The sequence below is a fragment of the Xiphias gladius genome, chromosome 14 (genome assembly GCF_016859285.1).
Source record: "Xiphias gladius isolate SHS-SW01 ecotype Sanya breed wild chromosome 14, ASM1685928v1, whole genome shotgun sequence".
Taxonomy (NCBI): Eukaryota; Metazoa; Chordata; class Actinopteri; order Istiophoriformes; family Xiphiidae; genus Xiphias; species Xiphias gladius.
In genome coordinates this window covers 9338509-9355186 of record NC_053413.1, presented here as the reverse complement: position 1 = coordinate 9355186, position 16678 = coordinate 9338509, and the positions used below count along the sequence as shown (strand labels likewise).

Below are 16678 nucleotides of genomic sequence, written 5' to 3'. Positions count from 1 at the left end.
AACATCAATACGTAGAATGAGATCATTACTCTCAAAATTATCTTTAAAAAAAAAAAAAAAAATCACAATAACTCCCTCATGTGATGGTAGGGAGGTGTGTTAGTTTCATTATGACAAATCAAGATTCATATGATTGCAAACTTTTGAGTTTGTACATGAAGTATATGGCAAACACATCTTGAGTTAAGTGCACACATTTGCAGGAGGGATTTTCTGTGCAAAGAAACTGCTAACACACTGCTCTGTAAGATTACATTTGACATCTCACTGGATTTGTGGCTCCTCATTAAACGAAAAAGCCTACTTCTTAACAGTCATTCTCCTGTCATCAACTCTCTAGTGACCTTTTTATGCGGGTCCAGATTCATCTGTTTGCCACTATAAAGCATCAAGCCTGTTTGGTATTGATGTGGCAAGCTTCCAAGACAATGGGAAATGTACGATCACTTACCTCCAGCTCTGCTACTAAAACTCAGTACTCATGGATTTACTATGTATATTTTTAATGAACGTTAATCTTCAGTTAAACTTACTTTAATTTATGACTGTTTGGATCTTTGTGAAGAATTAGATTTAGGAGATTATATTCTTTAGATAAGAGAAAACATTGTACTGACATTCCCTCTTATTCTGTTATTGTGATCCATTGTCATTTATGAATATGTAAAAACTTTCCATGACTAACTATCATTTAAATCCTCACTGCTGTCTCAAACTGGAAGCATTAAAAGGGCAGCAAGAGAAAGATTGGTTTGAATGTTTTGGTTAATTAATAACACAGAACAATAATATCATTATTTTTTACAGCATCTTACAAACTATGGCATAACAACGCCTGTGCATTTCTTTAGCTGTGGTTTGACTCGTTTCAGTCTGGAGTTGGACAGAAATGGAAAGGAAAAGTATGCAAATAGTCCCAATGTTAATCCACTGTCTCAAATTTGCACATTGCAAAATTAGAAGTTACTGTCCCCATTCTGCAACTTAGAAACCTGGTCTTACTTATTTTCCAAATGATATTCCACACTTAAAGCTATCACGTATCCCAAAAGATGTTGAATTATTATATAAGTCACAAAGGGATCGCTGTGAGCTGTTGCAAACCAGACTGTCTTCACATCTTCACTTAATTTTACATTTTTATCAAGTCTATGGACTTGATAAAAATGTGGATAAAAGTACAAACTGTCCTCTTGAATCAGTTCTGGTTCTCTTTGATCTTCCTCTCAGTACAGAATTTTTTAATTGTCAGTGTTGCCACCAGTGAGAAGGTGGCGACCAGAGTGAGGACTGTCCGCATGGCTTTGAACCAGGCGGGGTAGCCAGGCAGCAAGGTCAGGTCGTAATGCAGTGATAGACCCAGTCCCATGATAACTACCAGGGCTCCCTCTGCAATATTGTCCCTGCAGAGCAGTGCCAGCCAGGCCAGAAGCGAAGGCACCACGCTATTGCCCAAGTTCATCCAGTCTGGCTGAGCAGGACTACCAGCAGGGATGGCAAACCCCCAGCGGGCACCTCCGAGGAAGGAAACAATAGAGGCTCCGTAGACGACTTGAGCATATGCCACTTCAGGGTAGAAGGACTGTGTGGCAGCCATCAAGAGAGGGGCGGACAAAAAGGGGACGAGCCCTGAGAAGCCAAGGTACAGAGCTGGTTGGGGAGCTTGAGTGAGGGCCCTTAAACTGAAGCCCTGGTTAGTGCTTCCTCTGTCTGACGTGCCTTGTGGATCCCCGTGGATAAGACGGGAGACATGCCAGCTCACGGGCCTGATGCTCAACAGCCTGTTGGTGGAAGCTGCTCTTGATGGTTTTAACACTGAGGAGGCCTGAGATTGAAACGGCAGCTGAGCTTCTGTTGAGTAGTTTGCTGCTCTGGTTATTTGCTGCGGGAATCTCCATACTGAAAACTGAGAATATAATAAGCATAGCAGTGCATAAACATAATGTTTTTTATTGTTATTGTTATATAGTGCTAGTACATACTGTGGAGTACCTCTGTATTCGCTAGTAAGCAAGCTGTACTGATCAAGTCACATTTTCTCTTATTCTTACCCCAGAAATCATGCGTCTTCCAGATGCAAATCTCAACATTTTTAATCTGAAAAAGACATGTTATCAATTAGTTATCATAGTCTCCCGATAGAACATGCAATCTGGAATTTTTAGCTATGATACAACCACCCTGGGCTAACGATGGTGCTATTAACAGCTAGCATACAACCTCTTATGGCCACTTGCTCAACCTGATGCAATACAGAGCTATCCTACTGTAATAACCCATAAACCACAGATGTTGCAGTTATCTAATCCTTACCCTTTAATTGTTTGTCATCCAGCGGCTTGCCAAGGTCACTGCAGGCACGATGAATATTGTTAATAGTTACAAAGTAAACGTTAACTAGCTATACTAGAGGTCGTTTGCAGGCTGCCATTCTATCGGTGCTCGTTTAAATGCCTATCTCCTCATATTCTCAAACTGAATGAGACGGGGTCTGATATCGACTGGTTTGGCTGACGGTGGCGGGGGAGGTATTAAGTTATATTCAAGTTGCCAAAACCCCGCTTTGCGTGCTACTAACACCGTGCTCTAAGATTTAAAAAAAAATGTTACAATTCCAAGTATGAACATGTTGTTTTATCTGAATAGAAAAGTTTTCAGAGAGGCTGCACTGTTTAGCCAGGTCATCACTAACAACAATGCTGAACCTCACTAAGTTGCATAATCACGACAGCTCTTGAACGTAGCACCCTTGAAGCTGTTCGAAACCCTCAGTGCCAGCGCCAGTGGTAAGCGCTCCGAAAACCCAAACAAACATCAATAGCCGTATTATTAAGGGGTTTAGTATAGTTGCCAAAAAGTTCGATCTCGTAAGTGTTTGCAGATTTAATGTACGTTTGAACCACTGTCCACCGGAAGCTAACTTGGTGAAGAGAAGGTACACGGTATCGTCATGAAACACAGCAAGTTAGCTCGCTAGCACTTAGCAAGCTGATGAATGTGTGCTGCCGCTGTTAAGGTAGCCATTTTGAAACTGTGTTGTTCCAACGAAGCCAGGTCTGTTTACCTCAATTGTATGTTCGCGACAGCCGTTTAAATAGACAGTTTTAGCCACCATGGACATATTGAATGCATTTTTACTTTACTAACACCCCTAACTGTACCAATTCATTTCAACTACCTAGCAGGTTTCGTGGGCTACTTCACAGGCTAGGTAACGCCAGCTTTGGCTAACAGTTGCCACGCTAACGTTAACCTCAGTTAACTAAGCAGAGTTAGCTAGGAGCAGAGTTAGGACAGATCTGATAACGATTTTCGTTAGTGAGTGACGCTAGCTAGGCAGCGCTTTGCGTTTTATATTATTTCGGTGCACTTTAACACATAACATTACTCAGCTAGTTAGCCAGGTGGAACGTGCATGTAACGTTACTGTGTATTGAATTGGTCTGCTGCAGTATTTGTGAACATATGGGTTTCCCACGATCTGTAGTAACGTTAAACAGTGTACTTCCAAACGTATCCGTATTTGTGTTGCCGTCATCCATGTGAGTATTGTTTGACAGTGAGGTAAATGTCTGTGCTGCACATTGTAACCCGCGTCAGTGGTGAACTCATTGATGTTGAGCTGTTATGTAATAGTTCAGTGGGAATACATTACCGAGTCCATGGTAGCTCTGAGCTTGTGCATGAAGGGTTTATTTCTGTTTTGGTGTTAAGCTGTATTATAACTTGTGTTTGAACAAGGTGGATGACTCAAGACTGATATTGTAAACCGCATTTTCGTCCAGCATTAAACACACTGCCAGGCCTGTTTAAATGCGCAGCAGTCTGAGGAGAGTCACCGAGGAAGAAAGTGTTCAAGTTATTTTTACACTGGTATAAATATTTCATTTACCAAAGCAGACACAATTTTATAAAGGACTGGGTTCTCGGCATGAAATGGTGCTGAGATCACTGAGTCATGATTTTTCTCTCAAAATGTATTTGAAGTGTCAAAAGGAGTTTTATTTAAGGCAGTGGTTGTCTCTTGAATTGGCTATTTTGGGGTTTAAGTATCTTTCATAATTGCTGACATCCCATGTAACTATTTGCAGTAACACAGGTGTAGAGATATGAAGGGAAATGTTGGTTCAGGCTTATTTTCTCTGTTTTGGAATCAGTTGCCCATTTATTAGGTACATTTGGCTATAAATAACACAGTCTAATACAGCTGACCTGCAGCACATCTGTTTTAGTGAGGTGCTTATTCAACTTTATGATTATTTTGGAAGCTGTCGTTTGTGGTGCTGTTGAATTATATTGCCTTATACTGAGGCGTTTTCTTATATTTTGAGCAATGTTTTGCCCAACCTGTGAATGCAATTCAACAGCACCACAAACAACATCAACATTGTAACGCCCTTAAAGGTAGGGTTTATTGCCGGGCTGTGGTATTAATCTGTATCAGTTAAGCCATGTGTACTTAATAAACTGGCAACAGTGTGTGTGTGTGTGTGTGTGTGTGTGTGTGTGTGTGTGTGTGTGTGTGTATTTCTGAATCTGGAGCTTTGAGATAATTTTTTGTCTAAATTAAAGCTAATTCTGTCTCTGTCTAATGCAGGCCCAGTCTGTTCCTGTGCAGATACCCATGAACCATCAGCAAGAAAACCAAAAAATGCACTGAAACTTCCTGTGTGAGAAAAAACTCATTCAAGAAGGAAAGGAAAGACCCACTTCACAAATTTTGGACGTATGCTATTTTTCAACTTTCATTTTTTTTTTCCAGAAAAAAGAAGTTGATTGATCTGTCTTGAGGACTGTGGTTTTTGTTTTTTGTTTTGGTTTTTTTCTTAATTTTTTGGACAAGTTTAATTGTTGTTTATGGACTACTGTGCATCACATGACACAAAGTCCTTTCGGCTTATGGAGGATTTTTGTTTAGCTTTTGAGCTTGAATATCTATGAAATCAGAGCTACACCTTAAATCTGCTTCAATCAAAAAACTGCAGATAATTAAATGGGCATCTTACAAATGTGATATTAAAACATATAAAGATAAAAACAGCATTATAATGCATCATTCAGCAGCACCTCTATTTCACTAACCAAAACTGAAAATGAGAGCAATGTAACATAGGGTTTTGCTTCCTTCATTGTCATGTGACTTTGAACCTTTGAGCATTATTTTCTTCAAACTCAGACAGTCTTTCACCAGTTTAATGAGGTGAGCAGTGGTTTTTAGTGACCTCCATTGCCAATAAAAGACTGTCTCTGAACACATTTTTCTTTTCTGCATGCGTTTCAGTAGATCTTAAAATGATTGGGTAAAAGGTGAGTCGACCCAAACACATACTGGCACACAGTGTGGCAGGACAACGCCTGTCTCTTTCCTCCTATCTGGTGTCAAAGTGGAACTGCTACACGAACTGCTGTCCATGTTTCAGGGCAGACAACTTTCACAGACTGCTTACTTATATTAAGAATAAGACAGCCTGGCTCTTCCTCACCGTTGGGACAAATCACCAGTCAAATAAATTTGTTTTTCCAATCAGCATAAAGTCCAATCAGGTTTTGAGATTTACTTCTGATAAGAGGAAATGGTTCAAATTAATTAGTGAAGTCGTCGGTCTCCCTGGGGAAAAAGTTACCTGGACTGGAAACAGTAACGCTCAGAATTCATCGGAGACGTGACAGGCACAGGAGCTGCCTGGGAATCTGGTTCAAGAAGGAAAATCTTTCCCTCGTAGACCTCTGCACTTCCGCTTTAAGATCTACTTCCTGCTTGGCTAGTTCTCTGGATCCCCATTCCAGATCATTCCTGCAACCTTTTGACCCATCTCCCAGTGTTTCACCCTGGACGAAGGGATCTGCCTCCAGGGAAAGGGGCTGTGCTGTCCTGGCGGAGGTGGAGAGGGGGTGTTTGGTGTGCTGCTCCCCGTCTGTCAGTGCACACACACTGTGAACAGTGCCAACAGGCCTGAGGAACCGAGCCCAGCCGGACCGAGAGAGGAGGCAGAGGACTTCAGAGCCACAGACTCTGGGGTAATGATAAAGCTGTACCTCACTGACTTGGCAAGGGCAAACATGCATGAATGTACTCAATAGCCAGGAAAGTAATTGCTGTAGTGTGGCCCATCACAAGTCATTTGTCAACACTTTTGTGGGAAGCAGGTGTTAATTTTCCACCTAATACACAAAAATGGTTTTAGAGTCAAAATAGAGAGTCCAGCATGATGAGTTATACACATTTATCACATACACACATTGCAAAATAATGCTTGTATTATGCTGCACACGATTGTTTCCATCCAGGCTGTCAACCGGTTATCAGCTTCACAGGCACAGCTGCAGCAAGTTGAGCTTTGTTGTTTTCTGCTAAGAATAGGACTCTTTTTGGCTTGTCTTGTGGGAGACCTTTACGCAGTGAATTTCTAAATAACTGATGGTAGACACAACACTTGAAAAAAATGACAAGAAATCAAAGATAGATGGGCATTAAAGGGAATTTGATTCAGTGTCAGACATTCATGTTACCACGCTTGGGAAAATGTCCGAATCTGAATATTAATTTTTTTCCTGTTGTTCTTTTCTGTCGTTAGATCCTGGCCATGAGGTTTGATGCCTCGATCCACTGACCGGAAACACTGGACCTAAATGGCGCAGCATGACTTTGTCCCTGCCTGGCTTAACTTCTCCACACCCCAGCCTGCCAAGGTGTGTGTATGTGTGTGTGTGCGCGCTAGGTGATCACAGGAGACCGGTAGAGATAGACAAAGACAGAAGAAGCTTGAAAGTATAACTGTCAGAGTCTCACATATAGTGAATGTGGGTCTGTACACCTGAGTGTAAGAGTGTGAGTGTGTGTAAATGTGTGTGTAGTCAGCAACAAGTCACCCTCGGGGCCTGACAGCGCAGTCAGTACATGGTTCAGCAGAGGGTCACCTAGACATTGTGTACCGTTATGAAGAAGGCTGATAACAGAAGAAAGGAAACAGTTTTAAATAACATGACATGACAGCTCAAGGTTCTGGTGGAGGATTTAATGGAAGTTTTAAATGTATTTTTTGCATCTAGGTATCACTGAATTTGCACAGGCTTTTCTAAATGGCCATGGAGAGAAAAAATGCTATTTTTTGGTGGAGGTTGCAGGCTGTTGCAGATAAACTGTGGAACGGTTGAATTTGCCATGATTTGATGAAGAATCAGGAATCAAATTCCTGCAAGGACTGATTTTTAGGTCATCAGGGTAGAGATAGATCTATTTAAAGTTTATACTATGATACAGTATATAGGGGAGGGATTTTGATTAACCTTTTACAACTATGTTTAAATGCTGGTTCAGCACAAGCTGCGTTAGTGATGTGGTTTTTTGAACTTACTTAACTGCTGTAGTTGAGAGAAATGGACAAGAAATACTCAACTCTGCTCTTTCATCTTTTCCACATTTTCATTACTTATCTGTCTATCGTTCTGATATTAAGACTGAATGGCAATTTTGTCACCATTTCATTATTGAGTCTGACCATTGGCCATTTTTCTTCAGTGAGGATTTGGTTTTTATCCTAACCCATAACTAGTGACTGGCAAATCTGGTTCTCACTCTTTGAAATTAACATTGAACACAACAGACAGGCAGGCGGCAATAACTAAGAGTTTCCTACACTCATTCCATTGTTTTCATGTATCTGGACATTTCAGATAGTGTTATCACCATTATAACATGAACAGTAAGTAACGAAACAAGGGGGAGACTGTGCTTAAGTAACTCAAGACAAATATTTGAGCCAATTAAGAAGATTTATTGAAGACGTTGAGTGCTCAACTTAGCTATTGTGTCGTCCATTCAACAGACAGGGGCTAAGAAGCTGGTTGGATACCATTTGCAAGATAACCTTTTTTCTAGAGTTTTCTAACAAGGAGCAGACATTTAGCCAAAGACTGGCTATGATGACACAATGAATATGGATGGTTTTCGGCAGGAAAAGGATTGTAACAGTAGTTTATGTGTTCGCTAATGCATTAACCAAGAAAATGCACAGCCAGGATGTCTTCATTAACATTTGTCTGTTAAAGTTTCATTTTAAATTGTCATCTCTTAGAAAAGGATGATTTTGATTAAACTGTTAACTGTGCTGACTTTTTGACCTGTGTTTAAGACTGCCTGACTTCACAGCTCAGTAATGTCCCCAACCAGTTATTTTAATAGATGGGCATAATTTGGGATGTTGCTGCAATTCAGGGGTCTGCAACCAAGTTTGGATGAAATATTCTATAAAAACACCATTAATTCATACAACGTATTGTCTCTTTTGGGGGGTTGCAAATGAGGAAGGTTAGATTTTAGAGGAACGATTAGATAGATTTTTGTCTTTCATTTAAAAACGCGTTAAGCTGTCTGACTGTCCATGTGAGATTGTGACTGTGTTTTCCGTCTAGGGCTCAGTGTAGTCTGGCAGTCAGGAGGTCGCCCAGCTTAGTGGCCTGTCTGCTAAATCAAGAGTCAAGACAGAGATACAAGCGCACAAGTCACTGTCCTGCTGACACATGGCTTCACCTCAGTGTCATTTGTCTTCAGGGATTAGTCTGCATTCTCTTGCCAGGGTTGGAGCTACGGTCGATGCTCTTACTGTAGGCTTTTTCTCTGTTATGTTGCTGAATATTGTCCGTGGAAGTTATAAAAATTCCTTGTGATGACGCTTGCAGGGAGAGGCTGAAGAACACAATCTTATTTGATCTTTGAACCTCAGTTGATGACAAGGAAATGATTAGATGGAACTAGCATTTTCAGTCAAAACTGTCAACACAGCTGTGTCAATGCTGTGACTTCAGGATTGACCAAATTTCATTTTGTTTTTGGTTTGTCTTTTTTTTTTTTGTTTGCTTTAGTTGGCTCAGAATAGATCCCTACGTTGACATGTTCACTTAGAGTTATTAAAGTTTTCTGAGGAAATAAATGAGGATTAATGCTAATCTATGTTTCTACACAATTTAAAAAGATAAAGTAGGTGGAAAAGAATGTCATGAAAAATAGTCTTAGGGTAATTGCAATTTATTTTTTGTAGTATTTTGTGCTAAGATGCATGCTTATAATTGTCCACATTTCTAACATTGTCCCCTGTCTGTCCTCTTGCAGTCCCCTGCTGCCAACCTTGACAAACAAGGTGAGCCCCACCACCACAGAGACAGCAGAGCCGCTGTGAGCCGCCGCCGCCACAACTCCTCTGATGGTTTCTTCAACAACGGCTCCCTGCGCGCTCCAGCAGGTAACAGTGTAGACCAGCTAGCCTCTTAGTGTTTACCTAACACTATAGTGCCGGTTTTGCGCAGTGCAGTGTAAAAATTATTTGCACTAATGGTCTCTACTTTTACGTACTAGATGGGCTCTTTTATTAAGCTTTCAGGATGGGAATAATGTTGGTTGTGTTTCAGATATTAAATCAGTTATGCCAACTAAAAAGACTGTGCTCGACTTACAATGTGTGAATTTGAAGATGTTGGCAAGCTGCAAAGAGTTCCCTGTAGTGTAAAAGGATGTAATTGAAGCCACCTGCTCAGAACACAGTGATGGAGCTATTGGTGTTGTAACAGCATTGTAAGCAGCAGACGGGTGGTGTTGGAGTCCTTTCCCCTGTTGAGGTTTTCTTATACGTAAAATGTATGGCCTCCTTTACACCTTATTCAAACCATCTTTCCTTTCTCTCCAGAATATGTACATTATTGCTATTTAATTAATTAGTTAATTAATGAATTAACTTTATTGAACGTTTCATCTTGTTCTGCTGATGTTAAGTTCTCTGTCTGAACTAAGAATATTTGTAGTGTGGTGCCAGTTTTAAATGCCTGTTGCTTGTTGGTGTGTTTTTGTGAAATCTCACATGTCTATTCAGTTATGTTTCATCTTTGTGTCTGCAGTGTTGTTCTTCTGGGTGAATAGGTTATGTGTTGGTGATCAGCGTCTGCCACCAGGATGCATTCACATCTGGTGGCAAAGTTCAGTCCCAGGTGCAAGCAGTAATAATTGGTCCATTAAGCTTCCTGTTAGACGGGTTGTTCAGCCATTTGCCCTACTGTCCCAGGAGTGTTTTCAACATTGTCCTCCATTCCCTTAATTGTTTCTCAGCCCTTGTGATGCACTCACCATTGGAAAACAGAAAGGCAGCTTTATTTGTCTCTGCTTGCTTTCGGTGTGCTATGTGAGTCAGACATGTTGAGCAAAATCTTCAGCTCTTCTTCTGATATTCTTCTCCTAGTAGTCGTGACACTAACTGCAGGTGTAGTTTACTTGTGGGACGTAGACAGTGAAATATTTCTCTGATCTGTTCACTCAGTAGTTGTTTTTGTAGCTTGTAAATCTTGAGGTGGAGGCTGCTAGGGAACCTGGTTATGATTCCTGTAGTCTAAAAGCTTCCTCTCTGTCTTCTCAAGTTACCACAGATGCTTTAGATTCACCTTGCTGAACTGCAAAGCAGTATTTCTGTATAATGTCATTCATCCACATCGTAGTCAAAGTAAAACAATGAATACGTTTAAGATATTTTGCTGTTCATCCAAAGGAATTCAATTCTTCATTTGAATTAATTTAAAGACTCAAAACATCTATGAACTGTAAAACCAGCCTTTCAAATTTAAGAACTTAAATTTGTGCCAAAAGCACGATCACCCCATGAGCTATCAGGGTTTATTAATGTCAGTGAGAAATATTTGACCAAAACTTTATGCCTTCTGCTGCTCAGCCCTGGTTATGTTTGTTGTTGTTGTTTGGGGGGAGGGGTTGTTGCGAAAGGTTTTGACAAATTTTCTGGCAATTTAGGTAATTCTGCCTTTTTAGTTAGTTTTAGTTCAAACTTCCTGAGTTTGACTCTTTTCAAGTTTTTCACATTTTTCTGCCCACCTATTTTTAGTATCATTTTATGTAAAGAAAAAATTAAAGAACGCTGTGAGTGGATTCAGAGTGTCAATTAAAAAATATATTTACCTGTACAGTGAATCTTTATTATTATCATTTTTTTCTCTCTTGTTTTGGCCCCACGCCTGCTTTGTGTTTTCACACTGAAAATAACACTAAAGTTCTGTTCAGGACTGATGAAGACTGAAGGTGTTCAGATCTTATTTCAGAAAGTGAGAGTCAAAGCGAGAGTTGGCTGTTATTCAGCACTTACGAAAGCATAATTACATCATTCTTATAAATGCTGTATATTTGTTCTCTTTGGAGGCGACGCATGGCAGCAGCCTTCTTTGCTTCTGAGGCATGACTCGGTGGACTCGGGGGTGGCCAAAGGAGGACATGGTGGGCTGGCAGGGGGCTCGTGTTGGAAGGAAACACCCAGCTGGCATGGAGCTCCGCGGGGTGCCCAGGACGGCCACCACCACCAGGGACGCCACCCCAAACGGGGAGGAGGCGACAGGGACAGGCAGGGGGGGCACCGGCAGCGCAATGGAAACTTCCATCCCCGCAAGGGCACCTCGTACCAGGACAAGTTTCCCAACGAGGAACGCAAAGACAGCAAGGACGACAAGCTGAAGTTCGTGGAAGAGGACTTTGTGAGTAGATAACCTTTCCTGATTTTTTTATAGGTATTTATTTATTTTCATAAAGCATGCCACTGATCTTGACAGAGCTCTTTTAAAAGATAAGATACCTTGAGTCAATGGCAAAGATTTTTGAACTGTTAAATAAAGAACGCAGTGAGTTGTAAATATAGCCTTCATTTTTATTCAAATTGTGGATTTCATGAGTGTTATGCGTTACAAGAGATTCCCTGTAGTGATACAGGAGGCTTAATCCTGTTGGTAACAACATGCTTAGATTTAAGGATTTGTTAACATAGCTTGAAAAGAATTCAATTTGAATGATAAGGTATTCAATGCAGATGTTTAATGTTTGTCTTTTAGCCTTCCCTCAACCCTGAAACAACTGGAAAGCCTGGGAATCAGATGCGAGCAGTGGCTCCCCATGCTGGAGTGTGGGGTAAGAGTGCCCAGTCCCAGTTTGCATTTCAGTTCTTGGTTAAACAAGAACAGTTAAAAATGTAAGCTCTGTTCAACAATTTCTCTTCCTCACCTCTGTGACATGTCATTACTTATTGTCCTGACTATGTTTCAGAAAACCCCCCTAGTGGCAAACAGATGGTGTCTAAAATGCTGGTAATCAAGAAGGTTTCCAAGGAGGACCCCAGCACAGCCTTCTCTGCGGGGTTTGCCACTGCTGGCGCCCTACCCACCAACGGCAACAAAGCTCCCATCGCAGGCTCCAGTGTCTACAAGAACCTGGTCCCAAAACCTGCTGTGGCCCCCACCAAAGTAAGATTCACTTTGATGTCTTTAATTATTTCGACCACTTTCTGTCTTTATTTCGTTCAGCAGAGATGTAAGATCGCACACATTTGTATAAAACAGAACTCAGGCTTTGCATTCCCTAGCAGTTATCTGTGATAGGCTGTTTGTGACAGAGAGTCATTATACGTCCTCTCTTCCAGGGCACCCAGTGGAAATCCAGTGGTAGAGAGATCACCAAGTCTGGCCTCCACATGCCAGGCCGAGATTCAGTCTTCACCAGCCCCGTCTCTGCAGCCAAACCTAGCACCCCAGTCAGTGCACCACAGCACAACACCCCAAAAGAGGTGAGGAGTACCAGGCATTTAGGGATTATCTAGTCCCAACAAGAACTACTAGAACATTTTTTCAAAATGATGTAATTTACTCAGACTTCTTACTGCACAGCGAGCAAAGGGGAAAAATTCCAGTGTAGCACTCTGTGTTGAACTCTTTGTTGTTATACTGTAACTCTTTGCATGATATGTGTAGCTGGCCTACCCCCGTGTAAGTAAATGACAGGTTTTATTTAAACATAGTAATTATGTGTTATTGTGGTTGCTGACTGGAGATGCTTACTCACTTGAGCACATTCGGTTTTCCTTTGCAGCCGTGTATATGCTCTGCCTTCTCTCCAGCATATTAAAATGTTTATCTATGGTCATAAACTTTAATATTCATATGAGAGGATCACTAAACAGCATGTGTGCAACTGCTGCAAATGCCACGGTCCAAAATGTTTTTATTATAGCATACAGTTGGCTCTGATTACTAATCTGGAAGATTATTTAAACAATTTTCAGGCAGCTAAGTGGCTGATCATTGTTGAGCTACTTTGAAGAGATTGGCTTCTCAGTTGAAAAAAGAATTATGTCAACTGGCTTTTCTCCTTTTCATGGCTTCTCGTGGCTCCTTCTCCCGTCGCACCTACAGCACCCTTCCAGCACGACTCCTCCCATAGACATCGCACCGTCGAGGCTGAAGCTGATGCGCCGCGGTCCGGACCGTAAGAGCGAGTTCCTGCGAGCTCTGAAGGACGAGGGCCCTGGAGAGCTGACGACAAGCAGCAGCCCGGGAACATCAGGAGAGGTTGGCAGCAGTTTGGCTTATTTTCATAAAACATCACACAGGACGGCACAGTTGTTAATGTAATGACAGAGAGAAGACAGTGCTCTGTTAGAGAGAGTGTGCTGTTGTTTACCAGTGCACTGTCAAATTGTGACATGTAAATCCTCTGCAAGCAGAAGTCAGTTTTTTTTTTTTACTTAATGTCATAGTCCCATAGGAGAGCCGTAGTTATAGTTCTTCCGCACGTAAAGGACAGAAAAGCAAAATCTGTACCCCTTAATGGCTCCAGAATTCACTGCGATAATGCCCAGGTCTCTTTAAAAAAAAAAAAAAAAAAAAAAAATTAAATGACATTTGTCATATTATTTAACTGTGGATGTTTTTTGTTTTTTCTGTTTATTTTGCCCTTATTAGATGGGGAGAATATAAAAACAGACAGTAAACGTAGAAAGGGGGATATGATATGCCAGATATAAGATTTTTGAAGCGTGTTCTCTTTCTGTGTGAATCTCGTCAGGGTGAAAGCAGCACCCCAGAGCCCAAAGCCTACAGCGAGGAAGTCTGCCATGAGAATGGTCTGTCCTACTCCCTCAGTGACTCAGACACCGAACACCTGTCCAGCTCCCTGGAGGCAGAGCACAGGTAGAATACTGCTAACAGCCAAATATACGCGCACACCCTCTCACACACATGCGCACAGTCGAATAAGCAGAAAATGACTGTTTATGTAGGTTGCTGAAGGCCATGGGCTGGCAAGAGTACCCAGAAAATGATGACAACTTCCTGCCTCTGACGGAGGATGAGCTGAGAGAGTTCCAGACTAAAACTGAACAGGTGAGACCTCAGAGGAAGTCTCTCAATACATTGACCCTTTCAGTCAAACTGGATGCAGTATCAATCAATCATTTGGTCTGTTTTGTTGCTTAAACTTTGTTTTTCCCTTCCTAAATTGAAAGTGAGAAAGATCAAAATGGCATCTCCTTCACACACTAATTGTCCTTCTCCTTGGACCAGCTGAAGAAGAATGGCATGCAGAGGAATGGGGTTCTCCCGAGGGCACGAGGTGTGACCCTCCACTTCACCCCCTGGAGGAGTGTGGCGGAGGCGCACGTCGAGGAGGGCTCCGAGTCCGAAACCAGTAGCAGCAGCCAGACCTCTGACGACGACGACTGCATCAAATCCTAACGTGGCTTTATGGAACAAAAAAAAACAACACAACAGCCAACACCACATCCCAGCAAGCAATCCCCCTCTTCCTCTCATCTTTGTTTTTAGAGCACCATTTTGATTTTCTTTTGTTTTGATTTTTTTTTTTGTTTTTTTTTGTTGTTCTTGCACAAGGGAAAAACCAATCATATCCCAGTGAAGGGGGAGATTCCTGCTCCGCCAGACGTCGTTTTCCCTGCGTTTCCTCCTTCACTGCAGTCCCTGCCCTCTTTGACCCCCCTCCTCCCCTTCTTCCTTTTTCTTCCTCGCTTTGTGGAACTGAAGTGTTCATCAAGAAAAGAAGGGCAATGAATGCACACTTGATTCTGCTTCAAACAGACTAACTCATTTCATTGATGATGCTGATGACACATTATTAATGATATTAATAAAAATTGGTTCCTGACAAGCTGATATGTTTCAATATGAATCTGGCTACTGTGGTGTTTTGAGTCCACATGTAATTTACTTCGTATAGTCTGCAAGGATCCAACTGTGCCTTGTAGGCATATCTTTGATCCTTATCAGCCGGAGTGGCACAATAATGAATTCTCGCTAAAATGCTGCCGTTTGTATAGATCCAAGCAGCTACTGCATGCCAAGACGAGTAACAGACGTTTAGGCATCCCGTGCCCAGAGACACTGGAGCAGCTTTTCCCGCTCAAAATACTCACTTGTGCTGGATAGAATTTTTATTTAACCAATTTAAAATGACTTAAAGAGGACAGGGTTGCCTACATTGTCTAAATATTAATTTTAAAATCGAAAATATGTGTTCCAGTGTAGAGGTCATATTTGCTTCAGGTATATAAACATGCTGGCTTTCAAAGCTACAAGAAAGAAAAGCTACTGTCACTAAGCACACAAGTAACATAATACACAATAGTGCATAATTGAAATAAGTGTTGTGCCTAAAATATACAACATGAGGACATTTGTTTAAAAGGCCAATATTAAGAAAAGTTTTAACTTTGTTTAGAAGTAGATGTTAAATTTCTTCAGCATTTTTTTCTTGTCACCCTAGAAGCACAGGTGGTACTAATGTTAACCGCGGAGTCACAGCAGTGCGACAGCGAGCGAGCCAGCCTGCACAGCACCAGGGCCCTGAAACTGAGGCAGCTACATGGAATTCAGCCTTTATGGCTTTGATTACTTCCTACTGCGCGTTAGCTCTGTTACAAGTTGTAGACCGCACACTTGACACAGGCGCAATAAAATGGAACACCCTCACAGTGGGTGAGGAGAGGTCTAAGCAGCCAGATGAATTGAAGACACCTGCACAGGGGCAGGAGTGTGTCTCTAATGGACGTTTGGGAGACAATCTGAAGTTCTTTCTGCAGAAACCCATACTTGAGATTTACTTTTCAACCAGTCTTGTATCAACACTAAGAGTAACAACGTTACAAGTCAAATCATCGCACAACTAATCCTCCAATTACTGTTATCTCGTCAGTTGGTGCTTGACTGACTCATGTCCAAGGCAGACATCCCACAGAAAACTGTCACTTCCTTTTGATGGACGTAACAAAATAAGGGACCTTATCCTCGAGTTTAACTACAAATAAAGTTCAAGCAGACGTTTCTTCAAAATTACCCTTGAAAAACACAAAAACAAAACATGAATGTAAGTCGTCACAATGAGATTCAAAAAACACCCTCAGATGATGCAATGAAGCTGTGACAATACAGTTGCGATGTAACTGATCCAATGAGGCAAAATAGATTTTTGAAGTTTAAAACAATAACGTGAGGTTAAAGTGCACTGTTTAGGTTTTATTCTTCTTTTGGAACTATTCAGTGAATAGCATTCCCTTGGGTACTGAAGGTAAGTGTGCTAGGGCTCCCAAAGGGAAGGCTGGAAATTACACACCTGGAAATTATTGGGAAAATAATTTCCTGTTTAAAAAACAACAAAAACATTTAAAATAGATCATTTTGAACACCTCTTCTTGGTTAATTGTAACCATATTTGTCTTTTGGTAGAGAAGCGCAATAACTGCATGCATGGATGGATTACTGAACGGGCCTACAGGGCAGGGGCCCCTTGACCTCTCTGGCCTCTGAGCCTTGGTATGAAGGGTCTGTTTCATGTTTCTTTGTCAAAGAGCTCAGTTAA

The 16678-nt window shown here is 41.4% G+C and overlaps 2 protein-coding genes across 9 annotated transcripts; one reads left to right on the top strand and one right to left on the bottom strand.

Moving 5' to 3' along the window:
* Window positions 1-428: 428 nt before the first annotated feature.
* On the bottom strand, window positions 429-2686 carry LOC120798681 (transmembrane protein 69-like). The gene is made up of 3 exons (XM_040143166.1): window positions 2314-2686; window positions 2052-2097; window positions 429-1906 (listed from the first exon to the last, which is right to left on the bottom strand). Exons 2-3 carry the CDS (start codon window positions 2088-2090, stop codon window positions 1199-1201), a joined length of 747 nt encoding a protein of 248 aa, XP_039999100.1. The 5' UTR covers window positions 2091-2097; window positions 2314-2686; the 3' UTR covers window positions 429-1198.
* gpbp1l1 (GC-rich promoter binding protein 1-like 1) lies at window positions 2673-14969 on the top strand. Of its 8 annotated transcripts, none has more exons than XM_040143165.1 (13): window positions 2673-2786; window positions 4598-4726; window positions 5821-6018; window positions 6576-6690; window positions 9110-9239; window positions 11189-11517; window positions 11869-11944; window positions 12080-12276; window positions 12453-12596; window positions 13222-13377; window positions 13874-13998; window positions 14088-14190; window positions 14371-14969. In XM_040143165.1, exons 4-13 carry the CDS (start codon window positions 6631-6633, stop codon window positions 14539-14541), a joined length of 1491 nt encoding a protein of 496 aa, XP_039999099.1. In that variant the 5' UTR covers window positions 2673-2786; window positions 4598-4726; window positions 5821-6018; window positions 6576-6630; the 3' UTR covers window positions 14542-14969. The 8 variants fall into 8 exon arrangements, with proteins under 8 accessions (XP_039999099.1, XP_039999098.1, XP_039999097.1 ...); XM_040143164.1 differs by having other exon boundaries at window positions 5285-6018; XM_040143163.1 differs by having other exon boundaries at window positions 5282-6018.
* Window positions 14970-16678: the final 1709 nt, after the last annotated feature.